General features: G+C 40.9%; 1 protein-coding gene across 3 annotated transcripts in view; it reads left to right on the plus strand.

Annotated features, from left to right (window-relative positions):
* Rspo2 (R-spondin 2) overlaps window positions 1-27251 on the plus strand; it is a 142645-nt gene that overhangs the window by 82163 nt on the left and 33231 nt on the right. For 2 of the 3 annotated variants that reach the window (XM_035449648.1, XM_027431450.2), the window contains exons 3-4: window positions 1455-1598; window positions 4303-4491. In XM_035449648.1, the coding sequence (XP_035305539.1) occupies window positions 1455-1598; window positions 4303-4491 (333 nt within the window). The remainder of the gene's footprint in view (window positions 1-1454; window positions 1599-4302; window positions 4492-27251) is intronic. The other variant, XM_035449649.1, reaches the window with a different exon arrangement.

A 27251-nucleotide genomic window follows, 5' to 3' on the forward strand; every position in this document is an offset into this window, starting at 1 on the left:
CTTGCATACTTACTCCCCCCGCCCCACACTCCCATAGCCCACCCCCAGTCTACTCCTCCTCACGAGTCATGGCTCCCATGAGGCGTCAACATAGTTTGGCACAATAGGTTGGGGCAGGGCCAGGCCCCTCTCCCATGCATTAAGACTGAGCATGGCATCCCCACCATAGGAAATGGGCTCCAACAAGCCAGCTCATGGACCAGGTTTGTGTTGTGTGTAGTGGGTTAGGGTACAAGATTAACTCCAATTATCTCTCAGTTTGTAGAAATGTATGCCTGAAGTCTTCTCAGAGTCCTTCAGACACGAATGTAGCCCTGGGGACCTGTAGAAGGATGGGGTGTGTGATTCTGTGAAGTTTGCATATCACTTTGGGTCCCGATGATCAGCAACAGTTAAATCTGGTGCAAGTAACCATTGACTACAATCTGTTGAGACCCCGGCCTTTCGGTTAACCAACCTGCCACCTCCTTTGCTGTTCCCCCAGGAAGCATACTCCTTGCTACCCATGCCTGCCACTGATGTCTGGCCCAGATGTCACCGGCTTTTCCCGAGAATCTGAATGTAGAATTCAAATCTATTAATTACTTTCTTTAAACACCTGGTTGGAACCTTATGTCTTTCGGTTGAAACATAGCATGTTTCTGATTCCCCGTTGCTTCTATCTCTGGACTTCATCAGTAGATTTATATATGTGATTGTACGTCTCTACCATAATCTTGAAAGGAGACTGGGTTTAGAGAGAAGCCCAGTCAGAACCAAAGCAGCTGCTGTTCCCTGTGCGACTTACTGTTTCTTAGTTCCCAGGGTCCTCATTTATAAATTATGTGCTCCACCCAACTGGGAAGAGTACATGGAAATGTATAGAGAGGCCTTTGGGCAGCGAGGTTTCCACAAAATGACTTCATCCTTCCTTTCCCCTACCCGTGTCACAGCATTTGATGAAAAAAAAAAAACAAACAACAACCAAAAAAAAACAGGAAGATAACATTGACTGGTGCTTTAGGTAATCCAGCAGGCATGTAAAAATACTTTGAAATTTGAATTCTTAAGTCACTGACTATCTGCAAACAGAAACTACCGACTAGACTTCCCACTCTGCTTCCCATTGTGGAACTCTGGAAGGCAGTGCAGATTTCAGTCTTTGAGGTGACGTAATTTGTAGTAGGAGTCTATTCCTTGTAACCATCTACTTTAATCCCATTTGGACATCCAGACTTTTCTGGAGTCTCCTGCTGCCTCAGGCCCTTTGCTGGCACTCGGTTAGCAATGCAGAAAGCTGTTGAAGGAATCAGGCAGGGGTGAGTTAGAATGCTCTAACATAAGAAAATAAAAGCACTGGACATGTATTTCTTTGACCATTAGTGTTTTGGTTAAGGTCACCAATGAGTTTATGTAATGTGATTTGTAAAATGCAAAATATACCTTAACTATTTTTTTTCTTTTTGAAATTATAGGATGCAGAATAGAAAACTGTGACTCTTGCTTTAGCAAAGACTTTTGTACCAAGTGCAAAGTAGGCTTTTATTTGCATAGAGGCCGATGCTTCGATGAATGCCCGGATGGTTTTGCACCATTAGATGAGACCATGGAATGTGTAGGTGAGTGGGTCTTAATTCAACTCTCCAGTGTACATTTCCATGCCTATTTGTAAAAATATTCATATTGGATATAGTCACCCTAAAAGTACTTGAGTTCTATTGCTCATTAGAACAGAAAGGTTTGTTTGCTGATTCTAAATAGTTTAGACAGTATGATGATGGGTGTCTTTGTTCCAAAATTTGCTAGTTATGTATTTGCTGAGTTAACCTACTTAAGGGACTGATAAAGATTATCATCTGTAATATACCCATTTCTTATTCTCTTAATAAATTATTGGTACTTGCCTTAGTTTGGGTTTCTAATGCTGTGAGGAGACACCGTGGCCCTGGAAACTCTTATAAAGAAAAAAAACGTTTAATTGTAATGGCTTACAGTTTCAGAGGTTTAGTCTGTTATCGTCATAGTGGGACGTGACAGTGTGCGGGCAGACATGGGGCTGGAAAAGGAGCTGAGAGTTGTACATCTTAGCCCACAGACAACAGAAGGAAACTGTGTACTGGTTGTAGATTGTGTGTATATGAGAACAAAGCCTGCCCTGTGATGAGGCACTTCCTCCACCAAGGCCACACCTATTCCACCAAGGCCACACCTATTCCACCAAGGCCACACCTGTTCCACCAAGGCCACACCTGTTCCACCAAGGCCACACCTATTCCACCAAGGCCACACCTATTCCACCAAGGCCACACCTATTCCACCAAGGCCACACCTTTTCCACCAAGGCCACACCTTTTCCAACAAGGACACACCTATTCCACCAAGGCCACACCTATTCCACCAAGGCCACACCTATTCCACCAAGGCCACACCTATTCCACCAAGGCCACACCTATTCCAACAAGGCCACACCTATTCCACCAAGGCCACACCTATTCCAACAAGGCCACACCTTTTCCACCAAGGCCACACCTCCTAATATTGGGGCGCCCTGTGGCCCAAGCATGTAAGCACATGAGTCTATGGGGGCCATAGCTATTCGAACCACCATAGTACCATTAGAGAAAAGCATTTCATTTAGAGAAAAGCAAAACTTCTGAGCTCTGTCATGCCATATGTTCTATTGCCTTAGCCATGCAAATAAACAAACCATGGTGCATCTTGTTTAGCCAGCTGTGTACCAAAAAAGTTGAAAGAATATTTTTTCTGCCCAAATATATATTTTCTTAGTGATTGGCTGTGTGTTACCTAGTTCATTAAAACAGCTTTGGTTGTAATTGAATGTTAGATGTATAGAATATATACTTTAACATACATAGTGTGAAAAAATAATCACAGGTTTGGGAAAACTTCATATGAAGTTTATATGTCAGTGTTGATTAAACGCTGTGGGATGTGTGTATGCACGCACACAATTGATCAGCTGGTCAAGTGACAAATGTGGATTTGATCTTAGCTGTAATTTCATGCTCACTTGCCTCAAATTTTAGTAGCTGCATACATATCTGATTAGAAATGCGGCAGAGCTATGAATTATCAATTATGCTCCCCATCCCCTTAAATGGAGTGATTTTAAAATGGATCTTGGCAGTTCTTTCTTTAGAAATATTGCTGGAGCATTTTGCAGTTATAGATAGTTGGAACATTTTGTGGAGGAGCCTTCACTTAAATTATAAAATATTATAATTTGTAATTATAATATTCATGTATAAGTTAGTACATGCAGCTTTACCACCCATTTGAAAAGTGAAAAAGCCACAAAAAACATCTGAGTGTGGTCTTAGCTTCTGAGAAGCAAGAATCACACCCACTGCAAACTGTAAATGGGAAGGTCCAGAATATTGCTTGACAGAATCCCATGCATCACCCTATATAACAATTTTAAATGTGTTGCCCACTGAGACTGAAAACACGGTGTAATCATGAACTCAGGTCTCGTGTGAGGAGTTTTTCAGTCTAAAGTCGATGAGGAGACTCAACTCTGCAGCTTCACTATGCTATTTCCACCTGCACCACTGCTCAGTGGTCTTATAAAAGGGACACTAAAAGTTGCCTATACCTAGGAAAATAGATACTGTTTTTTTGCAGCAGATATCTGTTAATTTTTAAGATTGTATTATATGCTATGGGTACAGAGGCTAAATAAATACAAGAATAGATAGAAATAGGCCAAATCAGAACACACACACACACACACACACACACACACACACACACACACACACACAGAGAGAGAGAGAGAGAGAGAGAGAGAGAGAGAGAGAGAGAGAGAGAGGTCCTTGCCAACCTCCCAGTACTTGTTTCCCAGTATTTGTAAAATAAACCAAACGCAGTTAGGGATTTGTGGTAGGGCAATACAAAATTAGCCTGATAGACGGTGGCTTCCACCGTGCAGTGAAAACAGTGCCTTCTAGTTTGGAGATGACAGAGTTTTGCATTTAGGACCGGCCATCAGTAACCCTTCCAAAACAGGACAAATGGAAAGCAACAGCTCCTTCGTTACTTCTGTGGCATTTGTTTGTCTTAGCTGTCAGTGCTCTGTGATTTAAACAACCGTAGTTCTTGACAGATGAGTTCAGATCCTGTATACAGGGCTACATAAGCTGGGTATATATGTGTGTGTGTGTGTGTGTGTGTGTGTGTGTGTGTGTGTGTGTGTGTGTGTGTGTGTAGGCAGTGGATAAACATAGTTGTATTAATTTTATATCAGATGAATAGTGGATCCCCAACCGCTGTCTGTGTTTGTATTTTTGAAATCTTCATCAGAAGGCTGTGAAGTCGGTCATTGGAGTGAGTGGGGACCGTGTAGCAGAAACAACCACTCTTGTGGATTTAAATGGGGCCTGGAAACCAGAACGCGGCAGATTGTCAAAAAGCCGGCAAAAGACACAATACCATGCCCAACCATTGCTGAGTCCAGGCGATGCAAGATGACCGTGAGGCACTGTCCAGGAGGTGGGTCTGACTAACCGCTCTCTCATGCTGTGTGCTTTCTGAATCCCCCCCCCCTGCAAATGCTATCCATCTATCCATGCTGGAAACCTGAAAGTAACAGTGGAGAGGAGCTAAAACTCTATTTGGGAAGCAGGTACCTAAGTTTCGATGCACATGGAGTGAACATTTAATTTGCTATCATAATATTTGAAAACTAACCTGAAGGAATATGAGTGTGCTGTCTACAATGAGATTTCTGAAAGGGTGGCTTGTTTTTTGTGGTGTGTCTTTTTTTTTTTTTTCCTTCCATAGAAGCAGGCCCTTGTGAAGCCTGCCTTTGCTTAGAAGGAAGAGGCCAACTTTCAGTTGAGAAGCACTTAGACTAGGAAGGGTTTATGGAATCTGTGAAATCATCACTAGTTGAAGATGACAACTTAAAATAAACTTAGCCAAACACTGGGAGGAAAAAGCCCTGTCTTATTGTCACCACAATTAGCCCCTTTTCTTTGTTTTGATAATAATTTGTAGAAAACAGCTACTGGTATGTGTGCGTTTAACTCTTTGTAATAATTATACCGATTTACAGTCATTATTCTGTAATAGCCGGATTAGGCTCATTTGGAAATGAGGAGAGGAGTGCTTAGCGAGGTGTTGGACAACACAGAATCCGGAGGTCAAAATGCAATTCTTGTATGCATGCATGTGTTTGTGTGTTGTGTATACATGTGTGCGCATGTGCAGGCCAGACGGTAACATTTGCCACCTCCCTTGATTGTTTCCAACCTTTCTGAGACGTGGCCTCTTACTGACCTGGAACTCACTATTTTGACTAGCAAGACCTTAGGGCCCTCTGTCTCTGTGCACCCTCCCCAGGGCTGGAGTTACTGACATGCCTGACTTCTGTGCGTGCTGGGTCTAGGAACTTAGGTCTCTGGGCTGGTGCTGTAAGCATGTTACGGACCAGGCCATCTCACCAGCATCTTGATAAGGAGTTTTCACAATGCTTCTCCAAGCTGTAATCACTTGTTGACATTGATTATATCACTAGCCCAAGCCATGCTGCCGCAGATGAAACTGAGCTTTTTTTTTTTTTTAAAGCATACAAATCGAAAACCAAAGCAAAAAGCAAGTTGTGTTTGGAAAATTGCCTCAGAAAATAACGCAAATTTTTGGTTGCCTCTTCCCCTCACTCACCCTCTGTTAGTGTGTAACTTTTCAACTTTTTAACTCTAGCCCCGAAAGAGACATGTAGATGCTAAAATGGATTTATCCCTCCCTGTAGAGAATGTCTATGATCCATTCAGAAAGGCAAAACCCTGAAGACCGGAAGACTCCAGCCAGCCTCTGTGGACTATTAGACCCACATTCAGAAGCTCCCGTGGAGGAGGCAGCTTTTCCTCTTGAATTAGTCTTGCTTTTCCTTACTGGGCCTTTCAAACAAGTTTTTTTTTGGGGGGGGGGGCTCTGCTTTGTACTAACAAGGATGGTTTTGTTCACTTAAAGTGGGTATTTTTCAGTCAAAATATAAGAAAATATTTTCTTACAAAACTAATAAGCCACTTCTTGGATAGCTGAGAGCATTTAACCTGCAACCTTTGGCCTAAAAGCAAACCTGATGTATTCAGGTATCGAAAAGAAAGACGTTCTTTGTTGTATATTATTTATATAGCTGGCCCCTTCCCCCACTCCTTCTTTGAGCAGCATGGTCCTGCAATTGTGGTTTACGTTAATAGCAAGAATCAAACTGAAAATATTCCTGTAACAAACATGCTTATGTGTAACAAGAGACCAAACACTCCTCTACAACACCCCTTTTCAAGCCTTTTATTGTGTCCTGACTTCAGTCAAGATTGAAAATTTTCTAGAGAGCAGATAGGTCATTAGCCGTAATATTTATCACCTTTCTGTGCATTGTGCTACCAACAGTTACCATCTTAATGGAATGAGGTGACTCTACTGATAATTTAAATTGTACCAAAAAAAAAAATCACTTAAGCTTGATTTTCTAGTTTCCTTCTCCTGACAAATAAATCAGAGATGGATTCTAGCTCCAATTGTACTTAGGTTTTCACCATATTTTATCCGTTAAGCATTACTCTTATCCTTATAGCTATCTAATTGTCAGTTTGCTACTTTTTCTTGTCCAAATTTAGTCAAAGAGTAAACATGCTTGGGTTTACTTATAACAAGGTTTCAAAGATCTGTTGAAACTTGTTTCGTTTGATTTAAAGGAAAATAAATTGGTAGCAATTAATGACTCTGTAGTAAAATGGCTTCTATTTACAAATGTAGGCTATAAGAACTAAGAAATTAATTTTGGAATTTGGGCCGTGGTTGCTTAAAAATTGGTATAACCTCCAGCGGAGAGCCCCACCTTGCCTCAGGTGAGAGAAGGAAAAGTCCCTTTCTTCGGCAGGTCACGCTGATTATGGAAGAATGGAGAAGAAAACCACTTTATCCCCCCTTCCCATCTTGATTTGATTTCAGTGATCTGCTCTGACAAACCATGCAAAAATGTAAGTCGTAATCAGGTTGGGAATACAGGCGTTTTTTCAGATCTTTTCAACATATGTATGGATTTTCCTCCCATTGGAGCCAATCTTAACCTGATTGCACTCAAATGCAGCTTTAGACGCTTTCACACTGGAGCACAGACAAATTAAAATCAGCTGCTTTTGATTAGGGAACGGCCCGAACTAGAGGTCAGCACCATGGAATGGCTGCTAAGTATGGAAGATGCTACACTGAGCACTACTAAGTGTATGAGAAAATGAAAAACTACCAAAGTAAAAATGACAACAAAAACATCTTGGTGTAGTGACCTAGCCTATTTCTTTCTTTACCATGACTGCTGATTGGTTTTGTGAGGGGGAAAAGGGGCAAATTATATAGAGAGTTCAGTAGATGTATTTGTACCAAAGTGGCCGTTCTTCATTTCCAAACTTTGCTCTTTGGTCAGTTTCCCTTTCTTCCATTGTGGATGAAACATTTAAGCTTATTTGGACTTTTATATCAGCCTTTGGAGGTTTGGTCTGTGATCTGGGTGTCTACATCCTGTCAATTCATAACTTTTGTGACCCATGACAAGTCACTTAACCCCTCTTGGCCTTGTTTCCTTGTTTATAAAGTGAGGCCACTGATGTAGGCGTTGGCGAAGATTTAGTTTTCTTCTAAACTCCAGTGATTAATTGATAAAAGGAACAGGTGAGGTCTGTGGTTACCACTTAAAAGACCAGATAAAGGGCTGGGGTCCAGGAGCACAGATTGACCATGGAGTTAGCTGATCCTGTTTCTGTGGTAGCTACACTTCACATGTGCTGAGCCTTCTGGTGACTTTGGCTCTCCTGCTCAAATAATAAATTTTGTGTTGTCAACCTTCAAAGACTAAATAGGATGTATTTTAAATGTAGGCATTACCTGTGACGTAGCGACCAAAAAGCAGAAGTGTGAGGGAAAAAAAGGTGGCACAGGAAACTACAGGAAGGAAAAAGACAAGACAGTGAATTGACAGTGTGCTTGGCGAACAAATAGGAAGAAGAATAGACCCCTCAAAAGCCAAGGCTGTAGTTGTTGCAGATACAACCATCCCTTTCCACCTCCTGAGTGATACATTTCATCCTGCTAGGAATAATTTAGTTTATTAATAGCCCAAAACTCTGACTGGAATGAATTTTGAGTCTAGTTTAAGCAGTATATTAGGCAGTGTTTTCTTAGAAAAAGAAAAATGGGTTATTATATATTTGAATGACCAATGGGAGAACAATATCCAATTATTAAAGAATGGTGCTGGAAGATACCCATATACAATAGGAAATACTGTTCTCTGTAAGTATGTGTAATTTTCTACTCTTATAAGATTAGCCAAAACGTTCTTTCACACATATATGTGTATGTGTGTTGATATATATATGTATATATATGTATATGTATATGTATATGTCTATGTATATATATATGCATACATACACACATTAGCTTTTTAGGTTTTAAAAAACATTATTATTATAGTATTATTATTATTATTATTATTATTATTATTATTAATTGTAATATGTGTTGGGAGCATTGGGAACTTTGTGGACTTAATTCTGTCCCTCTACCTCTGTGCAAGAAAGTTCACCCTCTTGGCTTGAACAGCAGGTACAGCAGTTGTGTTGACTTGTTTGAGTGTCTCTCTGGCTCTGACAGCAAGTTTTGTTAGATGTTTGTTGACGAGTGTCCCATACTGTTTGTTGTTCTATTGATTAAAGAATTCCTGAGTTTTTCTTACAAACAATAACCATACCAAAGAGGTAAATGGATGAGCAGATATAACTTCATGAGCAGACATGAACAGACATGAGCTGTACAGGAAAGTAGACCAGGACAGTGAAACAGGGCTTTGACTGAGATATGCTAACTTATGTTTGCTATTCAGAAAACTCTGAAAGTGATGTTTGGCCAGACATCTATGTAGTTGGAATTTTCCTTGGGCTGCCAACCAGCTCCCAAATAAAGACAAGGAGACTTAGTATTAATCATGAATGCCTGGCCTTAGCTTAGGCTTGTCCCACTAGCCCTTTCAACTTAATTTAATCTTTATCTGTTCATCTATGTATTGCCTTGGGGGACTTTTACCTTTTTTTTTCACTCTGTATGTCTTACTTTCCTGCTTCCTCCATGGCTGGCCCCTGGTGTCTAGTCTATTTTTCTTTCTTCCCCAGAGACTAAATTCCTCCTCCTACTTAACTCTCCCTGCCTGGAAGTCCTGCCTATACCTCCTCCCTCACTATTGGCCATTCAGGTTTTCATTAAATCAGTCAGATGCCTTAGACAGACAAGGTAAGGCAGCAACACAACTTGCTGTTGTATTTTAAATTACTAGTAAAGATATCAAATGATACTTCGGAGTGTAGGACGATAGAGAGAGCTGAAAGTTAAGTAGTTAGATAAACGCAACACATATTTACATAGTTAAAAAATGCAACACATCTTTATATAGCTAAATGAATATCCCACAACAAATCTGAGTGAAGGTGATCATGTGAACATCCAAGATGCATTTGTTGTTATAGTTGCTGACTCAATGACTACTTTAATATTCTTGATTCTCCTACAATATTTTGAGCAAGGAGGAGGTCCCGGTGAGTGCCAGCGAGGCTCTGACTGCCTGATCCTTGAGAAGCTGCTGGTGATAGAGTGAAGAGTAGCAACAAGGCCTTGCTGCCTGGAAGCCTGAGTTTCTTGTGTCTTTTCCTTGTTCCTGTAGTGAAGCCTAAAGGTGAAACCATGTCTGCCTTGAACAGTGATGCACCCAACATCCAGCACTCTCCATTCCTACATTCAGAAGTATCATTTGATTTCTTTATTTGTATTTTAAAATGTAGCACCATGCTACCTTCATTCCTTCTCGATATTTTCCTAAGTAGAGTAACTAGTGAGGGGAACCCCAGAGGACATGTTTCATATGTCTTAAAGCACTCGGCTGCTAGCTGTGCTTTCTCATATCCCGTGAAGGCCCTCTTCTTTAATTTTAGTGTTATTGGGATTCAGTTTGGGTGACGATGTGACTTCAAGATGGGCCCTTTAATATTTAGTCCGTCAGGGTCAGCGTTCTGGATGAGCCTGCTTGATGTGTCAAGCCACATTTAACACTCATCGCCCTACATATGATTGCATTGTGTCTGACATAGCTTTGTTTCTTTCTGAGACCTTTCAGCGATCAGCCAGACTCTCAGGTGATGCTCCAGCAGATACTCAGTGGCTCTCTGCATTTGGTCCTGTGACTGTCTCAGCTCACCATTAGCTCATTAGACTGTAATTCTTGGCGCTGTGCTCATTTCTTGTGCAAGCAAGTTAAATACAAACATGGAGCATGCTACTGTATACTGCTTCAATTTGGAAATAATTCATTCATCTTATGAAGATTACCTGATTGCTATCCACTACTTTTCTTTATTTCAAAAGTAGTAGGAAGCAAAGGAACATGTTACTGTTACTTAGCATCTTAGAACTTTATACTTTGTAAGCAACTACTGCTAGAAGATAACATTAATAAGACTTCACTGATATCCATCTTCTGCATATAAACTTACAGAATCATGTGGACCAAGCATTAGATAATAGCACTAAAGATGACTGCCGATTGTGATGGATTAAAACCAAGAATAGGAAATGAGCACCTTTCAGCAGGACAGGGTCAAGAAAATATGCTTTAGACACATGTTCTATATTTTTCTACATCTTGTTTACATTTGAGTTGCAGTTTATGTGGTCTGCTTTCTACATGGCAGCCTCAAGGATCCTTGGGAGAGAGGATGAGAGAAAAACCCTTTTTTTCTGTGATTTACACAGTGTCAAAAAAAAAAAAAAAACTGTGACACTAATGGAGATTTCCCCTAAAGATTCTTTTGCCCTTCTGTGTTGTTCTGCTAAACACTTTGTTGTATTTCTTTGAGCAATGAATTGTTTGTGTTTGTAGTGATTTGTAGTACCTGAGAATCACACTATTCTCAGGTCCTCTGGACATGTAGATGGTATTTGAGTGTTAATCTGAAGAGTTCCCCATAGCTGCCACTTTGTCAATGTTAATACAGTGTTGGATTTATGTAAAGCTCATGTTTTACAACTACAGACCTCCTTTCAAACATTTCTGGCAGTAGTGTGTCTAAGACTTCTGTTTTAGGGGGCTCAATGGAGTCTTGAGAAATGTCCTTTTCTGGACCCTTTTTCACACCCTACTTTACATTTTTTTATTATTTTTCTAGTTCTTAGAAAATGAACAGAGGATGAACATTGGCTCCCACTGTTAGTGATAGTTGAATTTTTATTGTTGTTGTTGTTGTTGTTGTTGTTGGTGGTGGTGGTGGTGGTGGTGGTGTGTGTGTGTGTGTGTGTGTGTGTTTGAGACAGTGTCTTAGGAAACCCAGGGTCTTTGGAAGTTCTGCCTTCCGCCTTAGAAGCGTGTGTATTAGAATATTCAGTGGTGGTGTACCTTTTGTTGTTGTGGCTTTGAAGCCATCCAGTGGTTTTCAGGTTTACTGACTCCCGCACAGCAGGGTGTAAGGTCTGAGGAAATGCGGAGTAGCAAATCAGGTTCCTGTGGTGTGTATGGAGATCCTAACATCTGTAGGTGTTAAAAAACCAAGCAAAACTCAGCATAGCCAATCACACAGAAATCTAAGAAGAGCAGGGCACTTAGAGAATACAAGGGAGGGAAATAAGACAATTTCCTTCCCTCAGTTTCATTGAGAGTCTGTCTTGGTGCTGTTCTTGCTTGCCCAGAGGGGACAGTGAATGAGGGAATACGTGACAGAAGCTGGGCCGTTGTGTCATTCTCTGAGGTCCCCATCTGGAAGCTCTACCAGGCTGATTTAATTACAGGCTGGGGCACCATGTCCTAGTCTTTTTTTATGGGAACTTATAAAAAGAATTTCTCAACTACATATGCTACCAAAGGCCTGATGTCCACCTTGTAACAAGGCAAAGAGGAAAATTCCAGGGTGCCCTTCTTTTATGAATTTTACTCAGCAGTAAGCCAGTTTGATCTTAATGGGAAAGATGTGAAAGCATTTTATGACTATTCAAAATAAAAACAACTTTTAATAGGACACAAATGGTACCAGAGGTAGAGTTGTCCTCTTTATAGAAGATGCTGCACTACCCTCTGTAATACATAGAAGCCTTACCAACAAATCCCTGAATGCTTCTGAGAAATGCCCTTTCTCTATCTCTGATGCCCGTGATCTGCCCATGGTGTTGACGAAGAGTAGGATCCAGCTGGTGTACTTTCTTGGGTCTCCTGTGCCCCCTTGCCAGCTACCCAGCTGAACTCCAGGTGTGTTGGTGATTTCCTCCAGGGACGGAGACAGCAAAGAGAAGATTTTGTTGAAAGAATGACGGTTTTACTAAAATCACGGTGTGACTCTCATTTTGCCATTACACAGAAGTAGCTAAGGTGCTATGATGGTTTTATATAACAGACCTGGCAAGCATTTTCACTCTTAGCCTGCAACCATAGAAATGACAGTTTTTGCTGCACATTCAGCCTCTCTGTGATGAATGGACATAATTTTCTTAGGTCTAGCATTATTTTCTGCCACTTAAGGACTTTGGAGACCAGTGATAAACTATGTAAACTTGTCTATTAAAGGGACATTTAATAACTAACACAGAGCCCTTACATGTTCTTCTCAAATGTCCAGAGTATTTAGTGATAGTGTAGAAAGGTACATGGCAGCATGTTGAAACAAAACCCAAAAATGTAAAACCATGAAGACCAAGAAAAATGGAGTCAGAGGAAGAAAGAGCTCTCTGGACTGATGAAAAAAATATTGCCAAATGTTTTGACTTCTTCTAGAGTCTCAAATAAGTAGTTATAAGCTATAATATTGATTATAGCATTGATTTTCTTTTTCAAAGAAAAGTTGCTGTGTGCATGTACTTAAAATAAAAAGTATACTGGTGTGTACACATAAATACCCACTCACAATCTGAACACATTGAAGTAAGTATGTGCATTTAATTTGTGTTGTAGGAGGATTTAGATGATAGGATAGAGTTGGTGAAATTGATAATTCTCATGAAATATTCTCATTCCAGAGGAAAAGAAAAAACTAAGCAGGGTACTGTCAGATGAGATAGATTTCTCAAATGGGGGTCACATTCAGAGCAGTGGGTCCTGTGGGAGAAGGTGTCCTAAGACTGCCTGTGACACCCAAGTTCCCAGAAAGTAGCTTTCATACTCAACCCTCCATGAAAAGTGGAGAGTGTGTGATCATGTACCTCTACAAAGTCAGTGGGTAGGTAGACACGGAACTCTGAATTATCACCAGTTTGACTTGCTTCCTATCATCCAGGATATTCTTTTAGTGGATATTGGATTCTGTGGGGGAAACTTTGGCACCTGAAAAATCTAGATATAATACAAGCTCTATTGTCCTGGGTTTGGGCAACTACCCTTGAAACGTGATGGTAACTGCGTATCCTTCTTAGATCTCCCAAGGGACCTAAGGAGCATTTTGTAATTTTTGTCTCTTTTCCAAGGCTGTTCTTGGATGATTTTAATTTGTACCAAAATTATTAGTTATGAGACAACCAGATGGAAACTGAGTAAATGCTTCCTGAGTTGGACTCATTTTACTAAAATACATTTTGAAGTATCTTCCCATTTCTATCTTGAACATAGATGATGCTATGTGAGAGTTGCTGTTCTAAGAAATCCATGAATCTACTATTGTTCTGTCTATACATTCTTTCATGTTCTGGAGAAATGAACAGATGAAGAGAAAGGAGTGTTTTGGTTTTTCGAGACAGGGTTTCCTCTGTGGCTTTGGAGCCTGTCCTGGAACTAGCTCTTGTAGACCAGGCTGGCCTCAAACTCTCAGGCATCCACCTGCCTCTGCCTCTTGAGCTTTCTCTTCCCTGTCCCAATGCCTGGCAATTACCTGGACCATGCTCTGATGGTTCCTGTCCCTCTTTCCTGCCCCAGGGAGAGCTGGACTACCAGCTGCAGGACCAGGACAGCATCCTCTTCATCTCCACACTGCACGGCGGCTGAGGGTTCCTCTGTGAGCCCAAGCACCTTTGCAAGGGGAGCATGGGACCAACCACACCTCTCCTGCTGGTATTAAAGGTGTGCACCACTACCACCTGGCTGAGAAAGGAGTTTTAGAAATTAAAAAACCTGATAAGTCAGTGAAGAAAAAAATGTCACACAATAACAAAAGAACCAAATCATAAATGTCAACTGACTATTATCGTAGGCTCTAATTCTTTATGGAACAGAGGAGATATTATTAGCCAAGAAAAATATTTCTGAAGATCAGGGTTGGGTAGACACCTTGTATTAAGATTTGTCTATTTATTTTAGGAGTGTTTGCCTGCAAGGGTACAGGTATGTTTGTTGCCCAAAGTGGCCAGAAGAGGCTGTCAGATCCCTTGAAACTTGAATTAGAGGTCTGAGCTTCCTTGTGAAAGCTGGAGTTGAACCAAGTCCTTCTGCAAGAACAGCAAGTGCTCTTACCTACAGAGCCACCTCTCCAGCCCTTGAAGGCTTGTTTTATTTATTTTTCTTTTATGGAAAATAAGTTTTTCTTCCATGCAATATATTCTGGATACAGTTTACCATCCTCCAACCCTTCCTGTTCCTCCCCACCTCCCTTCCAATATGGATCCTTCCCCTATGTCTCACAGTAGAAAACAAAGGCGTGGTTAAGGAATTACAATCCAATAAGGTAGAGCTAGAGAGACAAGTTGGAATAGGACAGAACAATCAGAAAAAAAAGAGCCAAAGAAAAAGTATGAGAAACCCATATAGATAGAGACCTACATTTTACAGACATAGGAATCCCACAAAAATGCAGAACCGGAAGCCATTCTGTATACAGAAAGGATGGGATGGGGGGGTCAAACATTAGGATCAGGTGGGGAGGCAGAGGGCAGAAGAGAGTCAAGAGGAGAGTACGGGAGGGACAGCTAAAATGGCCATTTTGAGGACTCATATGGAAACCTAATATAGTAGAAACTTCCTAAAACCTACACAAGTGTGAAATTGATCTAAACGAAATCATCAAATAATGGGGGAGACATTGTCCCAATTAGACGTCTCTTGTCACCAAATGAAGGTTCCAGTAATAGGAATGGGTCACATCTATTCAAGTTGTGGCCCAAGGGGAACCTCCAAGCAACTCAGGCCAACAGTAGGATGATATCATTGAAGCCAACAGCTACACATCTCATTGAGCACAGAAGTCAAACTGGTACCTACCTAGAGCCCACCCCGACTGACAAGTGTTCATGGCACTGGAAGAGTACTTCCTGCTGCTAAAGGAGAAATGTAAACACTAGCCCAGATACAAACTCTTCTGTGGACAATGGTGACTCTAAGATAATATCTGATTCAATTTAAGGTTCACTCCATAAGATGGAACCCATCCCTGGGCAAGGCACCTAGGGGAAAACCAAGTAATACCCGTGCTAAAGAAAGGTAGCTATAAAGGACATTCTGCTATACTCAGAGCAGTACATTGCTTAGCTGCCATCAGAGAAGCTTCCTCCTGCAGTGATGAGAACAAATACAGAAACCCACATCTAGATAATGAGGAGGGAGTGAGAGACCTTAGAAAACTCATTCCTAAGTGGGATGTGTCTATCAAATCTCTCTCCTCAGGACTCAGACTTCTGTAGTGGAAGAGGTGGCAAGTTTTGAGTCTCAGGGGAAGGAGTGCTTGAAGGAAACAAGGTCCCCTAAGCACAGCAGGATGGGTGTATGTATGGAATCGCAGAGGCTGTGGCAGCATGCACAGGGCTTGCTTGCATGGGTTGACACCAAATGGGGTCCTGGATCTGAGAAGTGGACTCATGTCCCCACTCCTAACCCAGAAACTAACTCCAGTTGATAACTCACGTGTAGATTAAAAAAAAAAAAAAAAAAAAAAAAAAAAAAAAAAAAAAAAAAACTAGTTTTCTCCCAGGAAGTCTCACTGGGTATACATACCCCTCTTATTAAATATAGGCCTCACACCCAGCAGTAGAGGATAATATAAAATGACCTCAACAGCGACAGCGTCTTCAGAGATCCTCTGTCTGATACTGTATCAAGGCAGTTTTTGTTTTGTTTTGTTTTTTGTTTTTTGCTTTTTTTTTTTTTTTTTTTTTTTTTTTTTTTTTTTTTTTTTTTTTTTTTTTTTTTTAAGGACTTGGTAGAAGCTAAGTGTGAGAAGTCCAAAATGTACATGGTAGAAAGTATAAGTTGCTGACTGGGAAGTTTGTCTGTGGTGAGGGCAGCTTTGGACTTTAATCTTGTACAGTGTGGAAAGTAGTCCAGAAGCCTTTTGAAAATGCAGGCGTGTTAGCAGAAAGCTGACTGAAACCCAAGGGGCCGACTGTTGTGTTGGGAAGGTGTCAGTGAGAGGATAAATTGTCCATCCTGGATTTGGGGCCCAGTGTTGAGCAGAGGCTAATTTTAGTGGTAGAATTACCAGCAGAGTCTTGATGGTTATGCATTTTTCTGTTTGCTTGCTTTTCTAATGAGTGTAGGATTTTGTCTTGGGCTCCAGTCTGCTGTGACCCCTCAATCTCCGTCTGCCAGCTTCCTAAGCCAGGCCATTCCCTGGTTATTGGTGCAGTGTTTCCTCCTCCTCTTCCCCCCTTTTTCTGTTTTAGTCTAGGCACATTTTGCTTTTACCCCAAGTGAACTATATCTGTTTCTTTCTCCTTCCATTTACCGTTTACCCAGATCCTTGAATGGATTAGTCTCTATTTTTTTTCAGTCTGTCATATTAACATCCTAATGTATTTTCCTTTGCAGTATGTATTTTCTTAAAACACGTAAATATTATTCAAGTCAAGGATGAAAATGTTCCCACAAGGCTGGGTTTCAACTGTGTAATCTAAAAGCATCTTATCTGACATGGTAAAGACTGGACTGTGGGTTTGAAAGGAATCCCAAGTGAATTGCTGGGTTCAGGAGAAAAGTATGTAGGAACCAATTTGCTACATTTGTGACACGGGGCAGGAGGAAATGTATAGCTTATTTGTTCTTTCCTTCCTCTTCTCCTTTCACAACCCACTCTGCTCAGGGCTCTTCAGCTGTCGTCCTCCGGCTTCTCAGCACACATCTGCACATCTTTGATAACTAGTTGCCTTCTAATGGATGCCTGCCTTCAGCCACGGCCAATCTAAGAACTTGGAAAGGCCAGTGCAGGAAACCAGTCGTTTTCAACTTGGCTATACACTATCCTGGTTTACCTCTTAGCGGAATGACATCAAGTTTCTTAATTTCCTCAAGCCCAGTCATGTATAACATGGGGCTAGCTTGCCCCAGCGTGGCTGAGTAGTAAGCAAAACGGGGTGTAAACAGGTGAGGTCTTTGCCATGTTTTATTCTGGTTCCGTTATTTTGCGATGCTGCCTCCTGTGAGCTAGCCTACTATTGCTTCTCACTGTTTGGCTTTTAGCCCACCTTGTAGCTTCCTCTAATATGAACCAGCTTCTTTCTGAGCTCCATTCTCCTAGGTGCCCTTATTGGTAGGCATCTCTCCCAAGATACGCCGCCAGTGTGGCCAGTTTACCATGGCTGATACACAACTTACACCACCTTCCCCCTGGGGTTGGCCATCTGTTTTACAAGCATCACAGCTTTCCGATGCTTTGGACCCTTAATACAATCCTCATAAGCAGCAGACCAGGATGAAAAATCTTTGCTCCAACACCTAAGAGCCAGTAATTTTGAAAGGTTTCTTCAGTGCCAACATGTGACAGGGATAAGGTATGCCTGTAACATACAGTTGTCATGAGAACTAAATATTACCATTCCTTTATTGCTTTGTATAACATGAAAGATGAGAATACATGCTTTGTTTGTTTGTTATGGTGCTAGCATAGAATCCAGGGTCCTCTATGGATTTGCCCAGGGCTTTATCACACGTCTCCATTGCCCACCACACTCTCCTCCACCCTCTAAAAACGTGACTACCTATCTCCTCTTGCTTCTCAGAAGGGTTCCCTTTCCTTTCTATTGTCTGTACTTGAAGTTTTCTTATATAACTGGGCTGGGGACTACCTTTGCATTCCCCCAAACTGTTGTGTCAGCACAGTTGACTTCACTGGCAGGGATGGGATGGGTGGTGAATGAAACACTAAGTTTAAGAATTGATGGACGCAGCCAGTGAGCATCCTTATTAGCTCATCATACTGGGAAGCCTTACCTACCAGAAGGGATGGAGGTCGCAGGGTGAATAGTATAGGTTAATGGTCTCCAAGATGTGTAGCTCTGGAGTCCTAAGAAGATTGCACCAGCAAAAGGGAACAGAGCTGAGGAAAGGAGATCGCATGAAAAAAATGGGACATGTGTATGGATTAGCAGACATAATAGTGGATAATCTAGCTGAACAAATCCATATTCCAAGAGAGTAAAAAAGCCGACAGTTTGAGTAAAAGCAGTATAAATAAGGAGAAAGAACGGAGTCGGGGAGACAATCAAAACACCCACAGGAGATGGCTATCCAGTTGAGTCTCACAGATAGAATATTGCCCGGCAGATTTGGAGTTGACCAATGATGCCAGGGAAGATGATACATTAACGAACTCAAGCCTGATTATGTGTGATACTCACTCAGCATACTTTAAAACATAGGGGTGACATAAGCGATGTAGCCTCAAAGTAGTGAGGGACCCTGAATGCAGTGTGATGAACATGCATTTAGAAATGTGGGTACAGTTGACAGCCCGCTCAGTAAGCACGCATTACATCTATATCTGAAGGCACTTTAGCTCTGGGGAGTCAGTCCTTCAGTTCATTATTCGTTAGTGATTAAACTTGGAGGGAAGGGTGAGATTTGGAGAAGGCAAGAATCATTAGAGATCTGCATTCAGGGCTGGTCCAGTCAGGTTCTCTGAAGTTTACCGTGGTGTGTGGGATTCTCCCCCAGGCTTGGGGGATGGCCAGGTAGGCAGGGCACAGGTCTCTCATACTTATATTTTCCTCTTTTGTGTTCTGGAGGCTCTGCATACACGGGTTTTGTTTCAGGGATGGGGGAACAGGCTCAAGAGCATGGCTTCTTATCCAAGCTTAAGGTGTGTTCATTCATATCCCTTCCATTGTAAAGCTAAGGTGCTCAGAGACTGAGCACCCTTCCATTGTAAAGCTAAGGTGCTCAGAGACTGAGCACCCTTCCATTGTAAAACTAAGGTGCTCAGAGGCTGAGCACCCTTCCATTGTAAAGCTAAGGTGCTCAGAGGCATTACTAATGGGAAAGGTAAATGGTGCAAGAAAGAGCTTCATTTTTGTTGAGACACCAAGCCTAGCACTCTTTGAGCTTCACAGGCTCTTATGGTTCTGTACACAGCAATCTCTGGGACATACTCACAGGTGATGCAGCTCCCAGTTTTCATCTTATGCCTTCCCTCTATAGGGTTGGGCCTTTAGCTTTCACAACACAGCATCTCAGCACAGTGATGGGGAAGTTATCTTGGCTTTTGTGCAGTAACGTGTTTCTTATTTGTGGTGGACTCTGCAAGATTGTAAAGTGAACCGATACAAAACAATCTCTTCAATTTACAGTCCTTTGTTGGAATAGAAGAATTATATAGACGAATAGGATAGTGATGGTTACTGGTGTCAATTTGACAGAACCTAGGATCACCTAGGAGGCAGGGCTTTGGATGTGCCCATGGGGAAATATCTTGGTGGTGTGGAGGGAAAGACCCACACACTGCCTGTGGGTAGCGCTGTTCCCTGTCTGGGATTCTGAACTGTAGATACGGAGAAGGGCCATCAAGTAGAAGGTTGCATTCACCCCTGTCTGCTTCCTAATTGTGTGTGTGTGACATTGCCAGCTGCTTGGAGCCTCTGCCATTTTAATTTCTCTGCCAGGATGAACTAGATGCTGGAACTGTGACCAGAATAAATCTCTTCCTCTTTGACTACTCTTCTTTTTCAGAGTGTGTTATCACAGAAACAGAAAAAGAAACAAAGATGATCATAGAAGGCAGAAAAGTACACAAGAGGCTCCAGATAAAGCTTGGTGTCATTTTGTTATTGTATTAATTTTGTTCAGAATTTGTAAGTAATAAATATTGATATTTAATTATCAAAAAGAATATTTTATTTAAAAATTAACTTGTCTTCCTATGAGATATTTCTTACATGTCTTAGTGTCTTTTCTGTCCAGTTTCAATACACTCTTAACTTAGTTATTTGAATATCTAGATGGAGACACTAAGGAAAAGTAAATACTTGAATTAATAATCTATATCTCTATCATTGTGGCCTTAGGAAATTGACAACAGATTGGTTGGCCTGAAGGGTCTGTTTCTCCAAAGACCAAGTCCTTATATATCTTTCTTGAAATGTAGGTCTGATGCAAAGCAATGGTAAAAGCAATTTAATACCAACCTAGGTAAGATGTATGTTATAAAGGTTCCCCTTCTTTTTAGCCAATGTCACATCCTATATGAGGAAGCTCAAGCAGCTGTCTTTCATCTATACATGGATTTTGCATGTCGAGAGAGTCATTGCTATCTTGAGTAATTTAAAGTAATTTCTATCTCAAATGTCAAACGTCTGCTGCATTTCAGCTCTTCCTCCATTTGGTATAATTGTCAACTCCATGTGCACAGACTGACTTAATACAGTCATCAAATGTGCTTTGAATTAAGAGCTATTTGGCCAGCTTCTGTAGCACTGTTTGAAGCGGCGAGTTCTGGTTTGCTGTTACCACTTTGCCTCTACTTTATCAGAAACATAAGAGCTGTATGTTCCAAGAACCACTACGTAAAATCTTTCCACCAGGTGGATGACATGTGCACAATATCTCGTTGGAAAACTAGAACAATGGTAGTAGCCTAATTTGAACCATTCCTTCTATAATCACTTACATTTATTAAGAAGTTGCTTAAAGGAGTTCAAACATGGGTAGCGACCTCTCAAGCACTGACATTTTAAAAGGTTTACTTTTAATCACACAGTGCCCTAGTTGGTGATAATCTTTGCAACTTCAGTGTTTATTAACAAACAGTTCCATGGCCAGTGAAATGCAAGGAATCATTGCAGGGGTGTGAAGATGGGAAATGTGGCATGGTTTATTGCGCTTGCACGTTTGTGCATATGTGAGCTGATGTGTGAGGGAGAATTAGTGGCCCCAGCTTTGCATTTGGGGAAATGTTCAATGTTGTGCTCAGCATTTTGTTTGACAGTTGTCACATTGTTTTCATCCTCTCTTCCCTTTTGTTTATTTCCCTGCTTCTTAAATGGCCTGATGGAATCTCATCAGCTAACTGGGACTGAATTTTGATGAGTGCCAAGTTGCTTTGATGAAATCTAGTATAATTATCTCAGATTCAGTTGTATTTGGCTCTAATGCTGGCGTTTTCCATATTCAGGAAATTAGTGCATTCGTCTGCTACTGGAAAATAGAAATCCAGACAGAAACAAAGGTAGTTAAAATCGAAAAAGCCTCAGTTTTACTTCGTTTTATACTTTTGTTTCCGAAATAGCTTGTATGTGCATTCAAACTTAGAAAAAAATGTCTAGCATTCGTTCCTTCTAATAATAACAAAAAAATCAAAACAAATAATTAGCCCAAACTACCTCTCTCTCTCAAAAAGGAAATAACACAGTTCTCTTTGACCAAAACATAACTTTGGGGTCCTGTTATTTTAACTTTCGTGAGAGGGACAAAATATTATTATTTTAAGTAAGACATTTTTTATTTTATCACTATGAGAAGCAGAGTTTTAAAAACGCTCTTGGTTCAGAAGGCAGTATTTATTACAAAAGAGCCAAAGCATCTTAGTTTCTGACACTCATGCTGTGAGGAAATTAAGTTTATTGACATTTGTGTGAAAGCACTGTTGTATCTCTGAGATCATTGCAATGTTATGATGTGTGGAGACTTGGGTGTTAGATTATGGCCCTGCAAATAGGGTTTTCAGAATGTTCACACGGGCAGAAAAAAGACACTGATCTAGTCAGTTAGCAAGTTTCTACTGTCATCAAGATTCCTAAATTTAATTTGAACTGGAAGAGTTTTTGCTTGGACTTGGAATCTGCAATTAGAAGAGAGATTCTGGTTTTGCAATAACAGTCCTCAGCCCGGCTCCTCTGGAGGGTCTTGGGAGATGAGGTTCTCTGGACATTTGAGATTTGACTGAGGTTTCCATATTTAAATTTATTCCATGAAATTATTACATAATTTTGAATCCTCCCCCAACAACCTGGCATATAATATCCTCTATGTAAACTCTTGTAGATAATGGCAGTTCATTTAGAAGACAGAGAATTGATGTCAGGTAATTGAAGACAGTTCTATGGCCCTGGAACATTGTCTTTTGTCAAAACCATGTATCTATGTACAACCTTGTTGAGTTGTTCAATTGCTTTTCCCTTTTCATATATCTCTTTGGTAGGTTTCTCAGTAGCTGCAATGTGATTTATTAATCACTATAAAGAACTTGCTAGTTTTACTACAGTGTTTATAGACTGCTCAGTCTAGTATTACTTCAAAATTATGTATGCCATTGGTGAGTTCTGCTAACTGTCAAACTGCGGATTTCTACGTGAACAGAAAGGGACTGGGAAGATGCTGGTTTCCCATTGGTTGTATTTATGGTCTGAATGCTGCTGATATCCAAGGGAAATGATTATTCATCGGAGGATAAGAACCCCATTTCATATTCCACATGGAGTATCCATTGAAGGCTATCAAAGTAAAAACAACATGGGAAACTCACAGCACACAAGATTGAAAAAGGATCTACAGCCGGGCGTTGGTGGCGCACGCCTTTAATCCCAGTACTCGGGAGGCAGAAGCAGGCAGATCTCTGTGAGTTCAAGGCCAGCCTGGTCTCCAGAGAGAGTGCCAAGATAGGCTCCAAAGCTACACAGAAAAACCCTGTCTCGAAAAACCAAAAAAAAAAAAAAAAAAAAAAAGAAAGAAAGAAAGAAAGAAAGAAAGAAAGAAAACGGATCTACAATTACTATGCCCATAAATCATCTTTATATAAGTGATTTCACTGTCTACTAATTAAGTTTTTACATGTGTTTATTAGTCAATTATTGAATCATACCCTGGAACAAGGTTCAAAGAAGCTGTTAAACTTTGTATCCTACTAGACTTTCCTCCAGTAGATTTAGAGTGATAACTACTAGATGAAGAAGAAAACAAAAGGAATACCTGAGACCTCTGTTTTTGGACTTTAAAATATAATAGTCTTTGAACTTATAAAATAAAGGGAAATTTAACGTGTTTAAAAAAAGCAGAAAGCAAAAAGAAGATCATAGAGCAATAGTTAGCATCTCAGTGCTGAGCCTTGATTTTGGATTTTGACTGTAGTCTCCATAAGAGTCCTAAATGAATCTCAAACGGTTAGCCTCAGATCTGGAAATAATTGCTGTGCCTTTGGTATAGGCGTCTCCTGATCCACAGCCTAGAAGGAAATGAGTAAAATGTGTGCTTTTTCTAGTAAGATAGTTGATTTTTTTTTTTTTTTTTTTTTTTGCTAATAAGTATTGTACAAACCACCAGCTTGGCTGATAAGGAGACTCAAGATTTGAAAAGGTATCAAAGCTGCTTTAATTGTAATGAAAGCAAGAACCAAACACCAACAGCAAGGAACCCAGACATCTTAGAAAACACTGGCAGCCACTGCTTCCAAGTTCTACAAACGAGATCCATTAACCCATTGCAAGCTTTTATCAGGAGAGAGCTGTGATTGATATGCATATCTGTGGCTAGGGCAGTTCAGTATATTTGGCTTTTCCATATAAATCACCTGACCAAATGTTTCAGCCAGCTTTCTGCATTAGATGAACGTTCTCTCAGAATTGTGCTGGGAATGACACTTCAGATTTCCTAGATTTCTTTGACCCTCCTGAATGTGTATGCGTTATCAAACTCCACTTCAGAAAGAATCTTGAGGTAGACGCTAAGTAGCCTTGGGCCAGGGAACTGTGAGCAAAGCATCCTGGGGGCTCTACATTTCCTGAGAGAAATGGACGTTCTGACTTGGTAAGTTAGAAAACTGCTCTTAGCCACGCCCCTGTGTCATCTCTCGGGACTCTGAAACTGGAATCTAGGATAGCTTTACTACTATTTTTCTTTCTTTAAAACATGCAGAAAAAAGAAAAAAAAAACCTTAGCATCACAGCCAGGGGAACGATGAAGGGTAAAGGGTCATGTCTCGATGGACTGAAAACAGAATGAGAACTTTGCAGACATGATTTGCATTTCTGGCTAGTGGTCTGTGGCAAAAAACACCTACCCTTAAGTTGGTCCAAGTTAGAAAACTGGGTAGTTGACATTTCCAGTGCCTTCGAGGGAAATCTCCCTTCTTGTGTGCTGAGGGGCAATGATGACCTGGAAAAATTTAAGGACTCCCTCTGGGTAGAAGAAAAGGGAGTGTTTCGTGAGAAGCAATCCACTTGAAACAGAGTTCCTTTACTACTCAGTGTAGTGGCAAAACGTAGAAGATTGAAGATGATGTAGCAACTGCAAAGCCAGAATGTTCTAAGGTGGCTAAGCATGTAGCCTTCAGGAAGACGGGCTCCGCTGTATTGACTCATACTCCTTGAGTTGAGATCTGCTGAGACACCCTCAATGCTATGTACACTATGTATAATTCAAGATGATACTAAGCAGTTATGAAGCAATGGGCATTTTGACTTCCAGGTAATCCTGCAGACACTAAAGTTTTATCACCACAGCAATAGCATGCCCTGTATGTACTTCATGCCGGATTCTAGAAAATGTTGATCTTAATGTGGATAGAATGGAGGCAACGTATTTTCAGATAATTAAGCTTGCGCTGTTCACCTTGTATTCTTGGATGGTTTGACAGGCTGCTGCTTCAGGGTCAGTAATGCAGGAAAGAGGCGTCTGCTCACATTTTTAAATGTCACCACGGTCATCAATGCAGCCTGTTGAATGTCCCATGGTTTGAGTGACTAAACTGAAAGACCAAGAGGCCAAAGCTGAGAGGCAACCTGACTACTGTGTCCCGTGTCACTGTCACATGGTAACTTCTTCCATGACTCTGCCCTTTGGTTTAGAAACTTTTCCTTATCCCTTCTTATCCCCATTCTCCCTGCTAAAGGGTTTGTGATGGGTCACGACACCAAGACCGTCAAACGTGTTCAGTTAGGGAGGCAAACACTTCACGGTGGTTTAAAGCAGTGTTCACCCAGGGAAAGCAGGGCTGGTTTCAGGTTTCTGAAGCACTGGGCAGAAAATGAAGTGATAACAGTTCCTTCCAGTGGCCGCATGACTCAGTAATAACTGGAAGGAAGGAAAGTTTGTTTAGGACTTGGGCCTGGGTTAATAACAAGCAAGAATTATTACCTATTTTTTTTGTTTGTTCGCAAACATGCTTTCTTTCTCCGCAATTTCTTTCCTTGTATTATAGATATCCTAGGACTTCCTGATATCTGACTTAGTTCTTGGAGAGATTTTCAGAATGTCTTATGTGCTGACTTAATGCTTTGGGTGGGCTGTTGACATTCATTGGAAACACAGGAGAAAAAAGAAATCTCAGTTCTGCAGCTGCTGTACCATCATAGGCTGCCCTGTGGCTGTGGTCCCACCCTGTGGCTTTGGCATCACCTTAGGCTGCACTGTGGCTGTGGTACACACTAGACCTCTCAGAGAGGTCTAGAAGATTTCCATTTCAATTCTAAGACACTTCCGCCTCTGTTCACCAACAAACACTCTTGCCTCCTTTGGCATGCAGAGTACATTTGGTACCACATGTGTTAACATGAGCTTTTGTTATGTTTAAATTCCTCCCTCCCTGGGTCGGCCAGATCTTTATTTTATTTTGGTCCCTGGGCACATCTGTCACCTGTCTCCTCAGAGGCTCTATGCTTGAGGGGGATGAGGGGAAGGGCTTGTTTTGACTGAACCTGTGTTTTGTGTTTAGCTTCCAGATCCTTTGCACATTCCTATAGCCACTCAGGTGAGACACACAATTTTTAATCCAGTTAGTTGAGGAGCTGGGGAGGTATGGCCTATTTCACTGTATTTATTTATTTTCACTAAGTGGGTGGGATATCATAGCTTTAATAAATGACCCTTTGTGCTGATAATGCTGTGGACTGAGAAGATGTATATTTTGAAGAGAAATTCTTTCATTTAAATATGCTAAGTAATTCTGCAAGAATCGTAGATGAGAGGCTTAAGAGGATGCCTTTTCATGAGCGGTGTCTTAAATGGTCTACGAAAATGGGTAACCGGTAGTGAGAACATTGGAGGTAAATAGGAATAACTCGAACATTTCTGAATTAATTTTAAATTCTTCTGAATATTTTTATGCACAGAAGTCGAACAATTCGACTGTAAACAAAAATCAATGTATTTGATACAAATATAGACAATCGTAAATATCTCTTTTAGTTTGGTATTTAATTTTTGTTTGACTTCTATGAGTTCCATATGTATTAGTATACATTAAGTATATACTACAATGGGTTTCATTGTGCCATTTCATACAATGTGTGTGAAACACTTCACTCTTGTTTAAATCCTTCAGATAGGTCTTTTAATAGCATACATTTGCTGCACTTTCAAAAAACTAATCTTTATGAAATTCATATATATATATATATATATATATATTGTATTTACATAATTTCCCCCCAATTCTGGTCTTTTCTGTGTCCTCCCACACCCTCTCAAATGTATGACCTCTTTTCAGTTATTTTCATCACACACACAAACACACACACTACTCATTGTTAATATTAAGAAAGTCCGATTGTACTATTTTATCAATTCTAACTTAAAAGCTAGACTCTGAGAAAAATAAATGTTTAATTCAAGCGTGACTATGTTGCAATTTCATTTTAAGAATGTTCTTACAGACAAGATCAGGATTTTTAAATCAATTTTTATTTAAATTAGAAATAATCTTATTTTACATACCAATCCCAGTTCCCTCTCCCTCCCATCCTCCCTCTCCCCCCACCCTCTCCCCATCTCATCCCCATCCACTCCTCAGGGAGGGTGAGGGCTTCATGGGGGAATCATCAAAGTCTGTCACATCATTTGGGGCAGGGCCTAGGCCTTCCACCCCATGTATCTAGGCTGAGAGAGTCTCCCTCCATAGGGAACGGGCTCCCAAAGTCCATTCATAAACTAGGGATAAATACTAGTTCCATTACCAGAGGCCCTATAGCCTGCCCAGACCTTCCAACTGACACTCACATTCAGGGAGCCTGGTTTGGTCCTATGCTGGTTCCCCGCTGTCAGACTGGGGTCTCTCAGATCCCAGGTCACTTGTTTCTGCAGGTTTCTCCAGCCTTGTCTT

Source organism: Cricetulus griseus, chromosome 10 (genome assembly GCF_003668045.3).
Source record: "Cricetulus griseus strain 17A/GY chromosome 10, alternate assembly CriGri-PICRH-1.0, whole genome shotgun sequence".
Lineage (NCBI taxonomy): Eukaryota > Metazoa > Chordata > Mammalia > Rodentia > Cricetidae > Cricetulus > Cricetulus griseus.